General features: G+C 52.4%; 1 protein-coding gene and 1 pseudogene across 1 annotated transcript; both read left to right on the forward strand.

Annotated features, from left to right (window-relative positions):
- Window positions 1–10,549: 10,549 nt before the first annotated feature.
- On the forward strand, window positions 10,550–12,638 carry LOC136494702 (glucan endo-1,3-beta-glucosidase). The gene is made up of 4 exons (XM_066490871.1): window positions 10,550–10,630; window positions 10,724–11,712; window positions 11,809–12,127; window positions 12,285–12,638. Exons 1-4 carry the CDS (start codon window positions 10,564–10,566, stop codon window positions 12,308–12,310), a joined length of 1,401 nt encoding a protein of 466 aa, XP_066346968.1. The 5' UTR covers window positions 10,550–10,563; the 3' UTR covers window positions 12,311–12,638.
- Window positions 12,639–13,877: 1,239 nt separating this feature from the next.
- Window positions 13,878–17,310, forward strand: LOC136492542 (protein MIS12 homolog; annotated as a pseudogene).
- The last annotated feature ends 1,018 nt before the right edge of the window (window positions 17,311–18,328 follow it).

Here is an 18,328-nt window from a genome sequence, read left to right on the forward strand (position 1 = left end):
CATCGAACTTGGGGTACGACGTCTCGACGTCCGGGGTGACTCACAGTTCATCGTCGATCAAGTCATGAAGGAGTCAAACTGCCTCGACCCCAAAATGGAGGCTTACTGCAAGTTGGTACGTCGCCTAGAAGACAAGTTTGACGGTCTTGAACTAAACCACATCGCACGGAAGTACAACGAGGCCGCCGACAAACTAGCAAAGATGGCCTCGGCACGGGCTCCGGTCCCCCCAAACATCTTTGCCAGGGACCTCCACAAACCTTCCATTGACTACACCTTGGTAACAGAGGAGGGCCCACCGATCGAAACCACCACGGGGCTCGATGCCCCCTCTGCTGCCAAGACTCTCCTGATCAAGCCCGAGGTCATGGAAGTCAACACCGAGCCTCCGCAGACCGATCAGGACACGGACTAGCGAATCCCGTTCCTTGATTGGCTTGATCGGGGGGAGCTTCCTAGTGACAGGACCGAAGCCCGATGGCTTGCGCGCCGAGCCAAGACTTACGTCCTCTGCAATGACGAATCGTACAGGTGAAGTCCCTCCGGTGTCCTCCAACGATGCATTACCACCGAGGCAGGCCAAGCCCTGCTTTGGGACTTACATGCAGGGGCCTGCGGGCACCATGCGGCGCCTCGGACGCTCGTAGGAAACGCTTTCCGCCAAGGGTTCTACTGGCCAACGGTGGTCGCCGATGCCACTAAGCTAGTACGCTCCTGCGAAGGATGCCAATACTATGCTTGGCAGACACATCTCCTGGCTCTGGCCCTCCAAACCATCCCCATCACGTGGCCGTTCGCCATATGAGGGCTCGACATGGTTGGGCCTCTGCAAAAGGCCCCTGGGGGCTACACCCATCTACTGGTATCAATCGACAAGTTCTCCAAATGGATCGAGGCTCGTCCGATCAATCGAATCAAATCCGAGCAAGCAGTGCTGTTCTTCACTGACATTATCCACAGGTTTGGGGTTCCTAACACCATCATCACCGACAATGGGACACAGTTCACTGGCAAAAAATTCTTGACGTTCTGCGACGACCACCATATCCGTGTGGCCTGGTCGGCCGTAGGACACCCAAGGACCAACGGCCAAGTAGAGCGGGCCAACGGCATGATCCTACAAGGCCTCAGGCCAAGAATTTATAACCGGTTGAAGAAGTTTGGCAAGAAATGGCTCGCCGAACTCCCATCGGTCATCTGGAGCCTGAGGAACACCCCAAGCCGAGCCACGGGGTTCATGCCTTTCTTCCTGGTCTATGGGGACGAGGCCATCCTCCCCACTGACTTGGAATATGGCTCCCTAAGGCTACAGGCCTATAACGAACAAAGTAACCGCACCACCCAAGAGGACACCCTTGACCAACTGGAGGAAGCCCGAGACGTCACGCTGCTACACTCGGCTAAATACTAGCAAACCCTACGACGCTATCAGGCCTGGTGCATCCGGAGCCGAGACTTGAAGGTAGGCGACCTGGTGTTGAGGCTGGCGTAGAGCAACAAGGGTCGCCACAAGCTGAGCCCGCCATGGGAAGGATCATACATCATCGCCCAAGTACTGAAGCCCGGGACATACAAGCTAGCCAACAAAAAGGGCAAAATCTTCACCAACGCTTGGAACATAGAACAGCTACGTCGCTTTTATCCTTAAAATTCCAAGCATTGTATATATTGTTTCTCGGAATACAATTGAAACCCGTTTTTTAGTTGTTCTAATTTTTCGAGAAATTCCCCGAGCCTATCGTTGGTCTCGACAATATGATGACACTATAAGGGAGACTTGGCTCTGCCTCCGTAGAACCGAATCTCCCTTGGGGGCTAGATGGGGGATTCCCCCTAAAGTCCCACGCGCCATTTTTTAGTCGTTTTTCGAAAAAAATTCCTACGCCAAACCCTCTAGCATGCTCTGACGAATCGGTTGCGGAAAACCCAAGGACCAAAAGCCTGTCTCAGGGCCAGAAGGTCGGTTGAGTCGTGAGACGGCCTAAGCCTCCAGGCTACGACGCTCCCTCACCACCTTTCGCCCAAGGGACGGCTCAGGCTCCAAAGGGGTTTTTTGCAAAGAAATCAGATCAGAGACAACAAGAGGGTAGAGGCTCGGAAACACAAGACAAGCGATTAAAGAAACACGAGTACTTTAAAAAGAGAGGCCTCGACGGCCACAAGCGTTACGATACAAATTTAATTCCTACTCTATTTACATGGCCGCTTGGGCCCAGGTCAAGGCTTAGGACCTCTGGCATCGGCATACGGTGGGGGAGGGACCACCTCCTCTTCAAACAACGTTGCCAGCATGGTGCCAGGGCCTTCTGCCGCCTCCAACAGCTTCGTCACCACCTCGTCGGCCTCATCGTCATCATCGGGCAAGACATAGCCATCGCTGATGGCTTGAAGGTCAACACCGACGTAGTGCGAGGCGATGACGGCCAGTGCGCGCTTGACGCCCGTATGCAGCGCTCCTCGAAGCCGCTCACACACTTGACCGCTCAGAGCAATCAAACAGCTCCCAAGGGAGCTACCTGACTGAACCCCCTCGACCACCAGGGCCTCACAGGCGGCACGGGCTGCACCCTTCAGTGCATCGTGCTCCTTGATCTCAGTCTCGAGCACCGTCTACACCGCGACGGAAGCCTCGGCTACCCAGGTGACCTCCGCCTCTGACTCTGCACCACAGAGAACAGAATGGGGGTGAGCGAGAGGAAAAGCAAGCTAAATAGGGACGGAAGCCTATAGAACTCACCCTTAGCCTTAAGCTCCCAGTGTTGGGCCTCGACCCGAAAGGCCTCGGCTTTCTCCTTCAGGCACTGAGCCTCGACTCGAGAAGCCTCGGCCACCCTAGAAGCTTCACTCCCTAGCTCTACGTCACACCAGGAAGTTAGGCAGCGAACATAAGGAAAAGAAAATAAAATGAGGGGACTAGGACTCACCCTCGGCCTTTCCCCTCCAAACCACAGCCTCGATTCGCGAGGCCTCAGCTGCTGCAAGGGCCTCATCCAAAGCGCCTTTTGTCAGCTGGTGCGCACTTTGTTCTGCTCCTAGCTGCCTAGTAAGAGCCTTGCCCAAGGCCGTGGCTTCTTCGGCTTGAGACCTAAAGGCATCCCGATCATTGGCCACGCGGGTGAGCTCCTCCTCCAACTCCTTGACCCACGCTGCCAGAGGGGCAAGCTGCTCCTAGGCTGTGGCCGCCTCAACCTTCGCGTTGGCACAATGAAGGCAGAGGTCCTCCACCTCTGTGCTCCACACTGATAGGAGCTCATTGGCGCCTGTGAGAAGGCCCTGCTGCCGCCGAAGCTGGTCCCAGATGTCCCTCTCCCGCCGGAGAAAGACCGACTTCCCAAGAGACTGGGTCTCAAGCTCCTGGGGAAAATAGAACAGGGGTCAATCCCTACAAAGAAAACTCGGAAAAAGATCACCACATAAGAGAAGAAGGCACGAACCTAGGCGACTCTGGACAGATCGTTGGCCACCACGGACAGAGCCGTCCATAATGACCGCTCCGTCAGCTGGCGGTACTGCTCAAACGTGTCCCAGTAGCCGCCCTCGGCCATGTCCTTGAAGGCAAACAGAGGCTCCACCCTAGGGTCGTCCTGGCTCTGCCACAGGACACGCGGGTGTTCCCACCCGCGGGGCTCGGGTCGTACTCGCGTGAGGGCTGAGCTTCCCTCGCCCGGGGTTGGAACCGGCTGTTCCACGACACTGGCCACCTCAGCGCCGGCCATCTCCTGTGCCCGGGAAGTATCATCAGAGGAGATCGGAAGGACCTCCACCTCCTGGGTGCTTTCCCGCAACAATGGCGGGCCTTGAACCAAGGGTGCCACCGAGGCCTCCACCGCCCTCATCTCCACTTCCTGGGCCGGCGGCCTCACCATGATCACGTCAGCCTTGGTGGTCCCGGGGGCTCCGGCCTCTGCCATCATGGCCTTGGTGGTCTCGGGGGCTCCGGCCTCCGCCATCGTGGCCTCGGCGGTCGCGAGGGCTCCGGTGCCCACCGCAGCGGCCTCGATGGTCCTAGGCGCCGCAGCCTCCGTCGCCCCGGCCTGTGAAACCCCAGGGACCTCGGTCCCGGTGGTCTTAGTGGCCAAGGGAACCTCGGTCGCATCCGACCCACGGGCCTCGCCATTGTGGGGCGGAGGCGCTCCCTCCCCCCTCCTGTGTCAGGGCCGCCTCGGTAGCCCCTCCTTGGGTGGCTGGCTCCTTTGGGTCGGCCCTCGCCGATGCCGCGCCGCGTTGTAGGGCGGCTTGCGCCTCCGCCACCCAGTGGGCAGTGGAGCCAGGGTTAACCTTGAGCGCTTTAAGGGGCGCCAAGGTAGGCACCTCCGTAGGTCGCTTCCGGCTAGGGACAAAACGTTTACAGGGTCAGCACAAGACAAAAGAACAAACGGAAAGCACTACGACCCCACCAAAAATACACCTACCTCGAGCGGGGCGGCAACCGCTTTGCCACGGTGACCCTTGTTCGCAAAGGTAGAGGCGGCGGCAGAGGCATGGCCTCTGTGTCCATCGATGCCTGTTGGACCTCAATGGACCCCAGCGCCCCCTCAGTCCTCTATGGGGGCAGTTGCGTCACCTCCGCCGCCACTTGCTCCACCACCACTGCCGAGCCCACCGGGCTGATGGCGCGTTTGCCCAATGCCCGCGCCTCGGGCGTGTCGGCCTCGGCTCCGAAGCGGGCAATTGCTGACCCCGGGTTAGCTCCTCCTCCTCCTCCTAGGAGTGCCGGGCTGCTTGCCAACGCCCCGGGCACCACCTCCCCTACGTCAGGGAGATGGTCCAGGGGACCTCGCCCCATCTCATCCTCGTCATCCCCGTCCGAGGCATCCGTCGATATCGACGGCGACGAGGATTCCTCCAACGGGAGGCCATCCTTCCTTTGCTGCCGACGGCGCTTATCTAGTTTCTCGCGTGCAAGGATCTTCTTCGTGCGCTTCGCCGCCTTGGTGTCTTTCCGCTTTTTCTGCGCCTCAGCGTGCACTCGGTTGATCACCCGCCGCCTTGCGTCCTCGGGAACGGGTGGTGGAGAGGCGCGCACGTCCCTCATTCCCCTGCAGGAACGGCAAACACGCATAAGGGAACAAGAAATGAGGAGAGACGGAGGGGGCTCGGGGGCTACGGCGGTGCACGACTTACCAGCGAGAGGAACCCCCGCGATGGGCGCATCGCGATGGGGGTCAGGTTGCCGCCCCTCAGCTTCGCCTCCACCGTCTCCCCCACCTGACAAAGAATTTCCTCATCAGAAAGGGCGGAGGAGGACATCTGGATGCCCTCATTGGGCTCACCCGGCCTCATCTCGAACAGGCGCCGCCGTCGAGCCATCAGCGGCAGCACCCTCCGGTGGTGGAAGGCAGCCACAACCACAGCCGTGGTAAAGCCACGGCCCCGTAGCCTCTCCAGCCCCTCCAGAAGCGGCTGCAGCTTGGGCTGATCCTCCCTTAGGACGCCGTACTTCCACCTCTCCGGGCAGCTCCCCACAATCCGCCCAGTATAGGGGGAGTCCTCCGTCGTTGTTGCGAAGATAGAACCAGCTCGTGTACCACCGACGATTGGATGATGTGAGCTGGGCTGGGATGTAGAGGTGCTGGCAGTCCTAGCACACTTGGAGAGTGCAGCCACCAACCCTCGTCGCTTTCCTCATGCCCGACGTGCCCGTCGGCTTAGTGGTATGCCCCGCCCGAAAGAGGTGGAGCCACAACTCCCAATGGAGAGCAATCCCCAAGTACCCCTCGCAGACAACAACGAAGATGGCCGCCTGTGCGATGGAGTTGGGGTTGAAGTTGTGGAGCTCCACGCCATAGTAGTGCGGGAGCACCCGCATGAACCGATCCGCCGGGATGCCGAGGCCGCGCTCGTGAAAGGAGACAAAGCTCACGACATAACCGTCGCGAGGCCTCGGCTCCGGCTCGCCGTACGGAGCGATCCACTCCAGCCTATTGGGGTTCATCACCGGACGAAGAAGTCCGCCGTCGACGAGCGACTGAAGCATCTCCGTGGTGACGTCAGATGGATCCCAAGGGTCTGCCTCGATGACAACGATGTCGCTGGCCATGGATGCGATGGAAGGATCGAATGCGGCGGTGAGTTTCTCTCTCTCTCTCTCTCTCTCTCTCCCTCTCTTTCTCGCTCTCTCCCTGGCTCGCTCTTCTCCCTTCTTCTTCCTGGCACCCGCTGCTCTGGCGATGGCTCGATGGAGGCAGAGCTAACACATGCAAGGTAAGGTGAGGAGGGGCGAGGCTCTTTGAGTATTTATGCAGGGTGAAGGCAAAATGGACGGGCGATGAAATCAGGGAAGTTTCCCCTGGATCTGGCATGGTTAACCTCGATCCGATTTTACCGCCCACGCGCCCACCTTTTTCTCATTAATTGCGGGAACAGTTACATCCCATCCGCTGACACCACATCACGCCCGACCGCTGCGGCGGTAGGCGTCGTTCTGTCTCCCCAGAAAACCACCTCAAAAGGTGCGCCAGCCGTTGCCGAGTCGATGGGGAAGATATTCCCCCGCCCTATTCCTTTCAGATGAAGGAACTGGGCGCTGAGCCTATTATGGTCTAGGGGTTCGAAGGCTGGGCCCCTAAGGTTTCGACAGCTGCCCTAGGACAACAGAGTTAGGGACGACCGTGGGCGAGCCCATATGGGGCCGAGGCCCAAGCAAGCAAAACGCTTGGGACGCCCTAAGTCATGTCCGAGACCGGTAGGGAGGTCTCCGAATGGGATCCCACCGTAGGGAGGCGCCGAGCCACCAAGGCCCAACAAACGGCCTCGGCACCCACTAGAGAAACCCTCTAGTATTCTTAGAGTGTGTCTCTGGACTGCTAGCCATCCCCTAGCGAACGGGGCACGGGCCTCCACTCAGACTTACCCAATAACAGCTCACCGGAAGTGCCAACGCTCGTGCCCACCGAGGGTAGCCTGGCACATTCCACCCCTCCTTCTGAGCGAAAAGGAAGCATGAGGGTCGTACAAAAAGCCAGGGGAGCCCCTGACAGACCTCTTGCTCCGTACAAAGGCTAGGGGGCTCTTCCTGCAACCTTGCCGAGACCTCGCGACCCCGGCTCGCACTCGAGGGGGCTCAGCAAAACAACCCCTCCTTCCGAGCGAAAAGGAAGCGTGAGGGTCGTACAAAAAGCCAGGGGAGCTCTCGACGGCCCTCTCACTCCATGTAGAGGCTAGGGAGCCCTTCCTGCAGATATGCTGAGACCCTGTGACCCAGGCTCGTGCCCAAAGGGGCCTCGGCAGACAAACCCTCACACGCGAGGGGTGTACAAAAAGCCAGGGGAACTCCCGACGGCCCTCTCGCTCCATGTAGAGGCTAGGGGGCTCTTCCTGCAACCTTGCTGAGACCCAGCGGCTCTGGCTCACACCCGAATGGGCTCGGTAAACAACCCCTTCGTCCGAACGAAAAGGATATGTGAGGGTCGAACAAAAAAACCAAGGGACCCCTGACCGCCCTCTCACTCCGAGCGGAGGCTCGGGGGCTCCTCCTGCACCCAAGACAAAGACAAATGACCTAAGCCCGCGCTAGAAGTTTCATTACAAATACGATAAAGGGCACCGAGCCCGTTATGGTCTAGGGGTTCGAAGGCTGGGCCCCCTGAGGTTTCGACAACCGCCCCAGGGCAACAGAGTCAGGGACGACTATGGGTGAGCCCACGAATGGCCGAGGCCTGAGCAAGCAATCGCTCGGGGCGTCCTAAGTCGTGTCCGATACCGACAGGGAGGTCTCCGAATGGGATCCCACCATAGGGAGGCACCGAGCCACCGGGGCCCAGCAAACGGCCTCGGCACCCACTAGAGAAACCCTCTGGTATCCTCGGAGTGCGTCTCTGGACCACTAGTTGTCCCCTAGCAAACAGGGTGCAGGCCTCCACTCGGACTTACCTGATAACAGCTCACCAGAAGTGCCACCGCTCGTGCCCACCGAGGGTAGCCTGACACATTCCACCCCTCCTTCCGAGCGAAAAGGAAGCGTGAGGGTCGCACAAAAAATCAGGGGCACCCCTGACCGCCCTCTTGCTTCGTGCAGAGGCTCGGGGGCTCTCCCTGCGACCTTGCCGAAACCCCACGACCCAAACTCGCACTTGTGGGCTCAGCAAATACGATAAAAACTCCTCACTCAAAACACGAAAAAAGCCCCTGGAGGAGTAAAATCCACTCCTCCAGGGCCTCGGGGGCTACACCCGGCGGGTGCGCTCGCGCACACCCACCGAAACCTCAAGAAGCGAGACACAATCCCTACAGGAGCCGCTGCAAGCCAAATCTCGACAAACCCTTAGGGAGAGTGCATGCACTCCCCCTAAGGCTCAGGGGCTACTGTCGGGTACCATAAAATGGGGTACCCCGAGCGTATACCAAAAGGGTCACTTAAATCCCATCAACAACAAAGCTAGAAGGTAAGCCATGGGTTCACCACTAGCCCCGACCAAGCCCACCGGCTCTCCGCCTTGCCTGAGGCCTCGCACGGGAGGTCTCGACACCCTAACAGAATCTCCACCTCACGCGAGGCCTCTCACGAGGCCTCTCGCGAGAGTCCTCGGCAGAGAGCCCAATCTCCGTCTCGCCCGAGGCCTCGTGCGTCCAGCCTCGAGCGAGACAGCTATTCTCCGTATCGCTCGAGGCTGGCTTGACAATAACCCATCGCTCTCGCCTTGACCAGCCTTCCCGACAGCATGTCACGTCCCATTAATGTGTCAACCACTCCCGCAATCTCAGTCGGACGACGGCTCGACACCGCGGAGCGGCCGACAAGACAAGGAGTCACATCAATGCCATACTGGCTGCGATAAGGCACAGTGGGGGTTACCGGCCACTGTGTTCTGGCGCTGTGCCCACGATCAGCGCCTAAATTGCACTGTGCCCCGTAACCCCTGCCCCGAAGACAACGCAGCATGGGAAATCTGGCCCGGGTCATCATCGCCTCCGAACCAGCGTACCAGATTGACCGCTCCCTTCGGTCCTCAGCACTCTACGTCAGGGTCTCGGCTATCTCGGGATTCACGTCTGCCGAGACCCCCCACCGCGGTTTGGCCTCGACACCAACCGAACCTCGACCTCGCGTGCAGTCAATCCACAGCGACCCGCACGCTGGCCGCCGCGCCCGCTCCGAGGCAGCCCTGGAGCTCCCATGACGCACAGGATCGGATGTGACCAGCACGTTGCCCCAGCGCTCTAAGGACGGACCGCTCCGACGACCACACCGCCACGGGAACAGGCTACAGGGCTCGGATACGCCGCCTCTGTTCGCATGACGCCGTATAGTTAGCACATGTACTACCCTTGTCCTCCCTTCAAACTATAAAAGGAAAGAACTTGGGCCATTTCTAGGGGGGAGACGGGCACCCACCAAAGCAACACTCTGTAACACGCACACTTCTATGCCGCCTGAGAGCAACGTCTCAGGCAGCCTGCATCACTCCACGGCGAGACCTGGGACTAGCTCCCTCTCTCACCCAGCTTGTAACTCCCTACTACAAGCACTTCGGTGCAAGGAATACAAGATCAATCTCTCAGACTGGACGTAGGGCATGAATTGCCCGAACCAGTATAAACCTTGTGTCTCTTTGCATCACCATCCGGGATCAGGAACACGCAGAATAAATTCACTAATTGGTTGAGGATCCCCCGGTCCAAAACACCGACACATGACTTGTCAGCCAAATAAGCCCAAACGAACAGGGCGTGAATTCAGCCCTCTGGGCTTGTATCCCTATCTGAAAATTGTGTGCGTATTAGACTGGGAGGGAGAGGTATCGTGTACGTGTAGGTTCTGTCTTGGACAGGAAGTTCCTGGCGGCGGCGGCGATTGTACTGGATGATTTGAGATTCCTGAGCAATAGAGGAACTCCTACCTGAATCATATCAACCAGCTAGTGAGCCCGGGCACCGCCCTAGGGTGGTCGGGCCTTGGCTCTGCACTGTGCAATGCCAACATCTCGTCATTTAAACAGGATGAACCATTTGATCGGAATTCTGAACTGGTTGCTAGCGAGTTAACATTTAAATCTGCGGGGTAGTACTATACCTATCGGCCGTCCACAAGCCGACTAGTCTTCCATCTGGTGTGGATACGACAGTTTAGTGGGCCATATCGGATGGATAGGCACATGGGCTCTCTAGAGGTTGATAGTACCTGTCGGCACACCACAAGCCGATTGCAATACTGCCCTGAAACTTTAGTGTCGCCTGTTTGTCCCATAAGTCACTGCGAAGAAAGGCACAAAGATGGCATGCAGGCAAGTAAAAGGGTTACGAAAAGAACCAAGTTCATGGCCGGCATGGCTGAGCACGAACCTGTGAAGCTGTAAGGCCTGTAACCCATAGCCAAAGAAAGGCATCCATGTCAAACTGAAGCTGCCGAAGAACAGTCATCTTGCTCCGGCATCACGCAACAGCGTAGCCTGATATGGTGGTCATGGCACCGGTGCTCTGCCCAGCTCTCCCCCTCTTTAAAAATTGCAAGCTGCAAGCCATTCTCTCGCCGTCTCACAAGTAGTGTCACTCTACTGGTGATAGTAACCTCTAGTAGTAGACTGTAGTAGTAGCCAGTAGGTGGCAGCAGCCAAGCTAGCCACGATGACACGCTGCACCGTCTTGCTCGAGATCCTCCTCCCAACGCTGCTCTTGGTTTCTGCCATCACAGGTAAAATAAAATTAATCATGGCGCTCTGATGTTACTCCTCGTCGCCGTGCTGTGCCTGCCATGTTGATCTTGACACTGTTTCAATTCGCGCAGGCGCGGACGCCGGCGGCATCGGCGTCAACTACGGCACGCGGGGCACGACGCTCCCGGCGCCAGCCGACGTGGCGCGGTTCCTGGCCCGGGACACCATCGTGGACCGCGTCAGGCTGTTCGACGCCGACCCGGTCCTGCTGCAGGCCTTCGCCGGCAGGGGCATCGCCGTGGACGTGACGGTGCCCAATGGCGTCGTCCCGCGCCTCGTGAGCCTGGCCTTCGCGCGGCGCTGGGTGCGCGACAACGTGGCGCCGTACGTGGGCGCCACCAACATCTCGCGGCTCCTGGTCGGCGACGAAGTGACCACCGAGGCCAACCGGACGCTGCTGCTGGCGCTGGTGCCGGCCATGGAGAACCTGCACACCGCGCTGGTCACCGCGTCCCTGCACGGCCGGGTCAAGGTCTCCACCACGCACTCGCTCGGGGTGCTCACCACCACGGAGCAGCCGTCGGCGGCGCGGTTCCGCGACGGCTACGACACGGCCATCGTGAGGCCGATGCTCAGGTTCCTCCGCGCGACGGGCGCGCCTTTCATGGTGAACGCGTACCCGTTCTACGGGCTCGCCAACGACAGCAGCAGCCTCGACTTCGCGCTGTTCCGGGTGAACGACGGCGTCATGGACCAGGGCTCCGGGCTGGTGTACGGCAACATGCTGGACGCGCAGCTCGACGCCGTGCACTCGGCGGTCAGGCGGCTGGGCTTCGGGGACGTCGACATCGTCGTGTCGGAGACCGGGTGGCCGTCGGCCGGGGAGGACTGGGAGGTCGGCGTCGGCGCGGACCTCGCCCGCGACTACAACAGGAACGCCATCCGGCACCTCGGCTCCGGCGTCGGCACGCCGCTCATGCCCAACCGCACCTTCGAGGTCTCCATCTTCTCCCTCTTCGACGAGAACCTCAAGCCCGGGCCGGTGTCGGAGAGGAACTTCGGCCTGTTCCGCGGCGACATGACGCCGGTCTACGACGTCGGCATCTTTACAGATCCGGAGGTACGTATGTATGGTACGGTACGGTCGCCATGAACGATTGTTCAGTTCGTTCCACACTGATCATGAGCCGGCGAATGTATCGGTCCGTGCACGCAGACCCTTGAGCCGGTGAGCGCGAAGGCGACTCCCGCGCCGAGCTCGCCAGGAGCGGCGGCGGCGCCGGCGGCTGGGCGCCGGCAGTGGTGCGTGCCGAAGTCGGCGGCGGACGAGATGGTGCTGCAGGAGAACATCGACTTCGCGTGCGGCCAAGAGGGCGTCGACTGTGCCGCGATCCGGCCAGGCGGCGTCTGCTACGAGCCGGACACGGTGCAGGGCCACGCGGCGTACGCCATGAACCTCTACTTCCAGTCCAACGGCCAGCATGCGTACGACTGTGACTTCGGACAAACCGGCGTTGTTACCACTGCTGATCCCAGTAAGATCGATCTTCTTCCGATCCGTCGATGGTCTTCAGATTTTTTTGTTTTTTATACTTTGTTAGTATAAAAAAACTTTTTGGCACATGCTGCATGATCAACTCTATAGATGCATTTTGGTATATATCTTTACGTGTGGCATTTTTCCCGTTGCAGGTTATGGAGGCTGCAAATTCATGTGAACAAGGACTTCTATCTTACCATAAGCTCGTTAGTTTTTTTTTTCAGAAATGTTATGCAACACATATGTGTTTCCTAAAAAAAAACATGGATTTTTTTATATCTATGACGTCTGGGGCCCACATGTCATAACGAACACATAAACACCTCTGGGATCTGTGATTTTTCCTTCTGTAGAAAAAAATTATTTCTTATGATCTGTGATCTTATGATTTGTGATTGTCTGGAGGTAGAAGAAGGGTGCAGGCTGGGGGTAGAAGAAGGGTGGAGGCTATTGGATCTTAATCCTATGGTGCTAAAAAATTTATGTGTTGAAATTGTATAAAACACATGGTTTTTTTGATTTGAAGTGTATTATGGTGAGCTAGTTGTAGCGGTAGGTTTAACGAGTATACGAATTATTAGTCCAAAAGAATATACCACAACTAGTGGCGCTGGGCCGCGACCACACTAATTAGCGAACATTCACTCGATTATTGTTCAGTGAACGTTCGGACATTCTCCCATTCTTTTCCATTTTTAGTTGATGTCGCTGTGACCTGTCCATTTCTGGTTTCGTCAATGAGCGTGTTGAGGTCAAGCGGCCAAGGGACGCATGGACGTGGAGGCCCGTTCATTTTTTTTTCTGCGTGCTTCTCAACCACTTTAGAGTTTAGATGCGCTTCCCACTCTCACAACGAGTTTAATTAAAAAATATATATAAATACAAAATTTGACTCAGAATTTGTGAGCAGAAATTTATATAAATACATAAGTTATACACATAACTTTTAAAAACAAAAAATATGCACATAAATTGTTTACATAACTTGTAAAAAACAAAAAAAAATGCACATAGGTTGTGAAAAGGAATTGTGCATGCAAAAAGATGTTCGCATAACTTGGGTAAAACAAATTATCATGCACATAATTTTACGAAAAAAATTATGCAAGACAAAAATATTCACGTAAACAATTATAGAAAATAATATAAAAACAAAAATTGTCTCAGAATCCGTGAGCAAAAAATTATACAAGCACATAAGTTATACACATAACTTGTAAAACAAAAAAATTATACACATAAATTGTTTACATAACTTGTAAAAACAAAAAGAATATGGAAGGAATTATGTATGCAAAAAGATGTTCACATAACTTGGGTAAACCAAATTATCACGCACATAATTTTACAAGAATAAATTATGCAAGCCGACAATATCCACGTAAACAATTACCAGAAAATTATATAAACATAAAATTTTGACTCAGAATCAGTGAGCAAAAAATTATACAAGCAAACAAAAAATTATATAAACATAACTTGTAGTAACAAAAAAAATTATGCACATATATCGAAACCACAGTTCCATTCCATGTGGTGGGCCTCCCTCCGCCAGTCCGCCTCCAAACAAACACACCAGTTTCTCAAAGAGCAAACACTGGCCAAGCGCAAAATTTGAAAACCCTCGACCCGTCGACGAGGCAACGGGCCATCCCCATTCCCCACTCGGCAGTCGGCACTCAGATCTGCGGCGGCCCCCCATAATCCAATAGCTCAGAAGACTCGGGAGAAGAAGAAGCGGGGCGATGGAAGACGGCGACGAAAGCGCGGTTGCGGCGGCGGAGGCGGAGGCGGCGCTGGGGCTGAACCCGCAGCTTTTCGTCGACGAGGTCCACGGCATCATTGCCGGCATCAGCGCCGGGGCCTTCGAGCACTGCCTCCAGTTACGTTCCCTCCGTATCTTTTTGTGTGTGTTCTGTTTAGCCGATTTATCTCCCCTCATTCGCCGCCGACCTAGGTTTGTTAACTTGCCATTTTTCTGTCCCTTTTCTTCTCCAGGGCCGCGGCCGCACCAGGGGTCCTCGGCGCCGCCAAGGCTGTAGAGAAGGCCACTGATCTCCAGCGGGTAAGCGACGGATTCCGCATCATGAATCGATACTGCTCAATTCGTGGGTTAGATTTGGATATGGGGATGGAATGGATAGTTGGTTGTCTGCCCTTGTTTAATTCATGTTCCTTGCTAGTTAATACCATCTCGCTAATCATTTGGGAACTTTAAACTGTGTCAAATATTTGAGTACCTTGGTGTGCGCTGATGCCCTGAGACTCGATAACTTTCTTCTCCACCAGATTTTAAGTGTACATGGATACTGAACGAAGTTCCTAGAATATGGTTAAAACGAGACTTGGAAGTTGTTCTGCACTGCACCTGAATTCAAATTCCTCCCGCATGTTATCAGGTTCCCTGGATGTTCTTTATGTAGTGGTGTGGAGACCATTAGCTGATTCGCTAAGTGATATGCACATTTCTGTTCCTGCTTGTCTGCAGAGCTTCACAGTGAAAAAACAGAGAACTGAAATGCATGACTTCATTGTGTGCATCGGGATCTAGAGTGGACTAAGCTTCCAACCATAGCATTTGCACTTAGATGCTTGGGTTCTTTGAATGTTTTAGTCAGTCGTACTTGTGTATTGCAAGCTCCATAACATGTTTTAGTACATTTGGCAGTTAATTTGTTTAACTTATGCTGCCATTTATTATCACATCTTCTCTTCTACATTTATTATGCTGCAAATTCTTGTTTCGACATTTTTTTTTGGACCAGCAGGACCATTATTTATGCTAAGTAGAAGTATCTCTATGTTTTCTCTGCAGGGATTAAATGCTATTCACCATGTCATAAAGGATCGACTGGATAAGAGAATGGCCAACTGGGAGAAATTCTGCTTACTGCATTGCTTCGATGTACCCAAAGGTTTTGTGGCCGCTGAAGATGTACGCACCTTATCCTAATGTTAAAGATTTGACTCCAGCATGCTTAAGTTACATGCATTACTGTGGAAAAGTTTCATTTGTGTTCATGAAGGTTCATAATTTAGAAATCTGATGCTTATTTATTGATGTAAACAGTAAACATTTAATTACAGATGCCCACACACTCTTTTGCAGTCATAAAATTGAAGAGGTTGTGGATTCAATATTGGTTAGAGCATCTTCTAAACTGCTGGATTTTTTTTCTTGAGAAGGGGCATAAAATACTGAGCTTTGTTTAACTGAATATAATTTCTTACAGGCTTGCAAGTTTGATGTTGTTGAAACCAGTGTTTCTGGCCTTTCTGGTGAATGCCATAATTGTAATACCATTATTCACACTGATCTTAAAAATTACCAATCTATATTCAACATCGGTTAAGCTTGATTTTTGTTGTTGCTTGCAGTAACTAATAAACCTGCGTGTCTTTTGTTATGTTAATGAATGTAGTGATACTTTATTTCACATTTTCTTCATTCCCTCATCTCACATGTTATCGTAATGTAAATGACTTTGTATACAATATTTTTTTCAGGATATTTCTTGTGCAAAAGAATCACACAAAGATGAGACTTCAGATTTGGATTTGGAACTTGACTCCTTGAGGAGAAAGCTTGAAAGTGTAAGCACCTTAGTTGTAATGAATCAGCTTATAATATATCTAGATTTCTGTAACAATTGCCAGTGTTTCTTACTTTTCACCAGGCTAACATGGAGTCTCAAAATCTTGAAAGAGAGATGTCGTCATTGGAAAGGCAAACTACATACAAAACAAAACTTGATTCTTCTGTCTCTGAGATACAAAAGTTGTTTGAAGACAAATCTGTGCAGGAAAATTTTGAAGGTACGACATAGTATACACTATTTAGTAGTTGAATACAAAAAAAGGGATGCTTGTGAAGGGTACATCATCTGATCAATTCTGATTAACTTTATCAGTTCTGTCTTCTGTCCAGTATTTCTGGTGAAAGTTGAACATGATTATGTGGTTCACCAATGCTACAGTTTTAATATTGACACCAATGTAATTTTAATGTTTGATGGCAAGTGATATTATTGGCTTTCCTTACAACAAGGAATTAACTGTTTTATCAACTTGATCAGAGCTCCAAGCTCAATTGTTTATCATTACTAGTTCTGGACCTTGGTGAAATGATGTTGTGTTATGACAACCTTAGGCCTTTGTGTTAAAGATTTGCTTTCATGCCTTGTTTGATAATCTGATACCACATTGCAATTCTTTAATGCTAGCGTGGGTTCAACTTTTAAAGCTTTGATTATAGTTAACTTTTAAAGTTTTTAGTTTAGAAACTTATCATGTGTATAGATTTGTCTTGGAAGTACTTTCATAAAACATAAATTTGTTAGGATGTTTGGCTATGTTCTAATAGAAAATAGTGGTCAAAGATATGCTTTGGAGACTGCCATTCTCCAAAACATTAAATATTTGCACACTGCAAACTGGAAGGAGTTTTACATCGTGGGAAAAAGGCATTGCAGTTTTCTGCTCCCATGTGTTAGCTTTAGCAAGAAAACTGGTCAAAAATTTGTGGATTCTCACTTCTTCTCATTTGATGTCCTTTAATCTTTTATTTCATGTAAACCTCAATATTGTTATGGAACGTGTGACATAAATTAAAAAAGTTCACCTGGAGCCTTAATCTAGATAAAGCTTCTACCCATTTATCAATTCTACCTGCAGTCAATCTAGTTACCTGATCAGAAAGTATGCCTATTCAACTATACTGAACCTACAGGTCTTGTGAAGGCAATACCGATATTGCAGGTAGAAAATAATAGATATGAACAAGAAAAGGACTGTGACCACGTGTCTGGTAGATCAACAGGTTTGGAACAAAAATAGTTTGACAGACAACAAGCGACAAACACTGGATAAGAGTACTGCCATAGCTCCCTGCTTTTCCTCCAGTTCTCCTGTATATAATTGTTATGCCATGTATTTATATGCCATTGACCAATAACTCATCTAGCAGGTTCTACTGCTTATGCTGAAGACATTCAAGAGGTCATTAGTATCTTACAGAACAAGAGTCATGTGGGACCGCCATTACTCCCACAGGGAGCGCAGGACCAGGGCCAGCAGACACCTAGATGGCTAGATGGCGCCAGCAGCGGAAAAATTCCAGGGATCAGCAAGAAGGCAAGAGTTAAGAGGATTAAAGAGGGCAAGAATCAAGAGATTTAAGGAGTTTGTTTCCTTTTGTTTAGTAGGCGTGTACCAGTCCTCATTTGGGATCAAGCGATAGCAAACAATTTCCTAATCTCCCTCAGTCTCTCAATCTCACCTCCCTCACGATTGGGTGCTCAGGGGATAAACCCCACTCCATTAACGATCCAGGCTACGAGCTTCGTAGCCGGGGTCCTGCTACCTTGGGCGCCAACGCCCTTGACAACAAGTAGCTTGTTGCTCTTTTCCTGATTCATGTGGCATACCCATAGTGCCTGTAGCTTGCTTGCTTGGATAAAGTAGTGTTTTCCCCCAGTCTTGTTATTGATACCAGATGTTCTCTGGGTTATTCAATTCAAGAATGACTGGGCATCTTATTGGTCATCTGGCACAGGGAAATGCTATATGTAATTGCCTCTAGAGCATACTAGATTGAAAATGTAATCCTTCCTGCAGCTACTTGTCTACCTGTGGTCAAGAGATTGTGTGAAGTGCTTCGGTCATCATAGTTCTTTTAGCATATAGTATGTGGTATATAAGCTGTCCTGGACATGAAAAGTGAACATCAAGCTCCATAGATCTGAGAAGTTCCCTGCCGTTTTGCTCTTTTAGTAAGGATCTAGAGAATTGCAGTTATGTTATACGCTTTATTTAATGCTATAATAAACATGCGCTAGCTTAGACCCGTTTAATGTTTTAATGTAGCTACAGTTGTGCTCCCTTATCTCTTACCCCGTCTGTTTCAAATTATAAGTTATTTTTCTTTCTCCACGTATCTTTTGCTTTGTCTACGGTTTAGTATTAGCTGTGTGACAGAAAAAGTCCCTAGTGTTTTTTCTGTTGGGATTGAACTCGTGTATTCACTCGACGTCTTGCCTTTCATCGTTATGTGATGTGAGGACTATTGCTCGTTATACTTTACCTCCATGTTGTAGCCTTTGTTTTTAATTATTTCATTTGCACCACAATTTGTTGAGCTTCAGAGCATGAGAGCTTGAAATGCATTTTTGTTGCTTTGTCTGTCATGGTATTAGTT

This window comes from Miscanthus floridulus, chromosome 11 (assembly GCF_019320115.1).
Source record: "Miscanthus floridulus cultivar M001 chromosome 11, ASM1932011v1, whole genome shotgun sequence".
Taxonomy (NCBI): Eukaryota; Viridiplantae; Streptophyta; class Magnoliopsida; order Poales; family Poaceae; genus Miscanthus; species Miscanthus floridulus.

What these genes read in the sequence shown, in the direction of transcription:
- LOC136494702 (XM_066490871.1), top strand. Translation starts at nt 10,564, where the DNA reads ATGACACGCTGCACCGTCTTGCTCGAGATCCTCCTCCCAACGCTGCTC. An exon ending in CTTGGTTTCTGCCATCACAG is followed by an intron (nt 10,631 to 10,723) that starts GTAAAATAAAAT and finishes CAATTCGCGCAG; the next exon opens with GCGCGGACGCCGGCGGCATC. An exon ending in GCATCTTTACAGATCCGGAG is followed by an intron (nt 11,713 to 11,808) that starts GTACGTATGTAT and finishes CCGTGCACGCAG; the next exon opens with ACCCTTGAGCCGGTGAGCGC.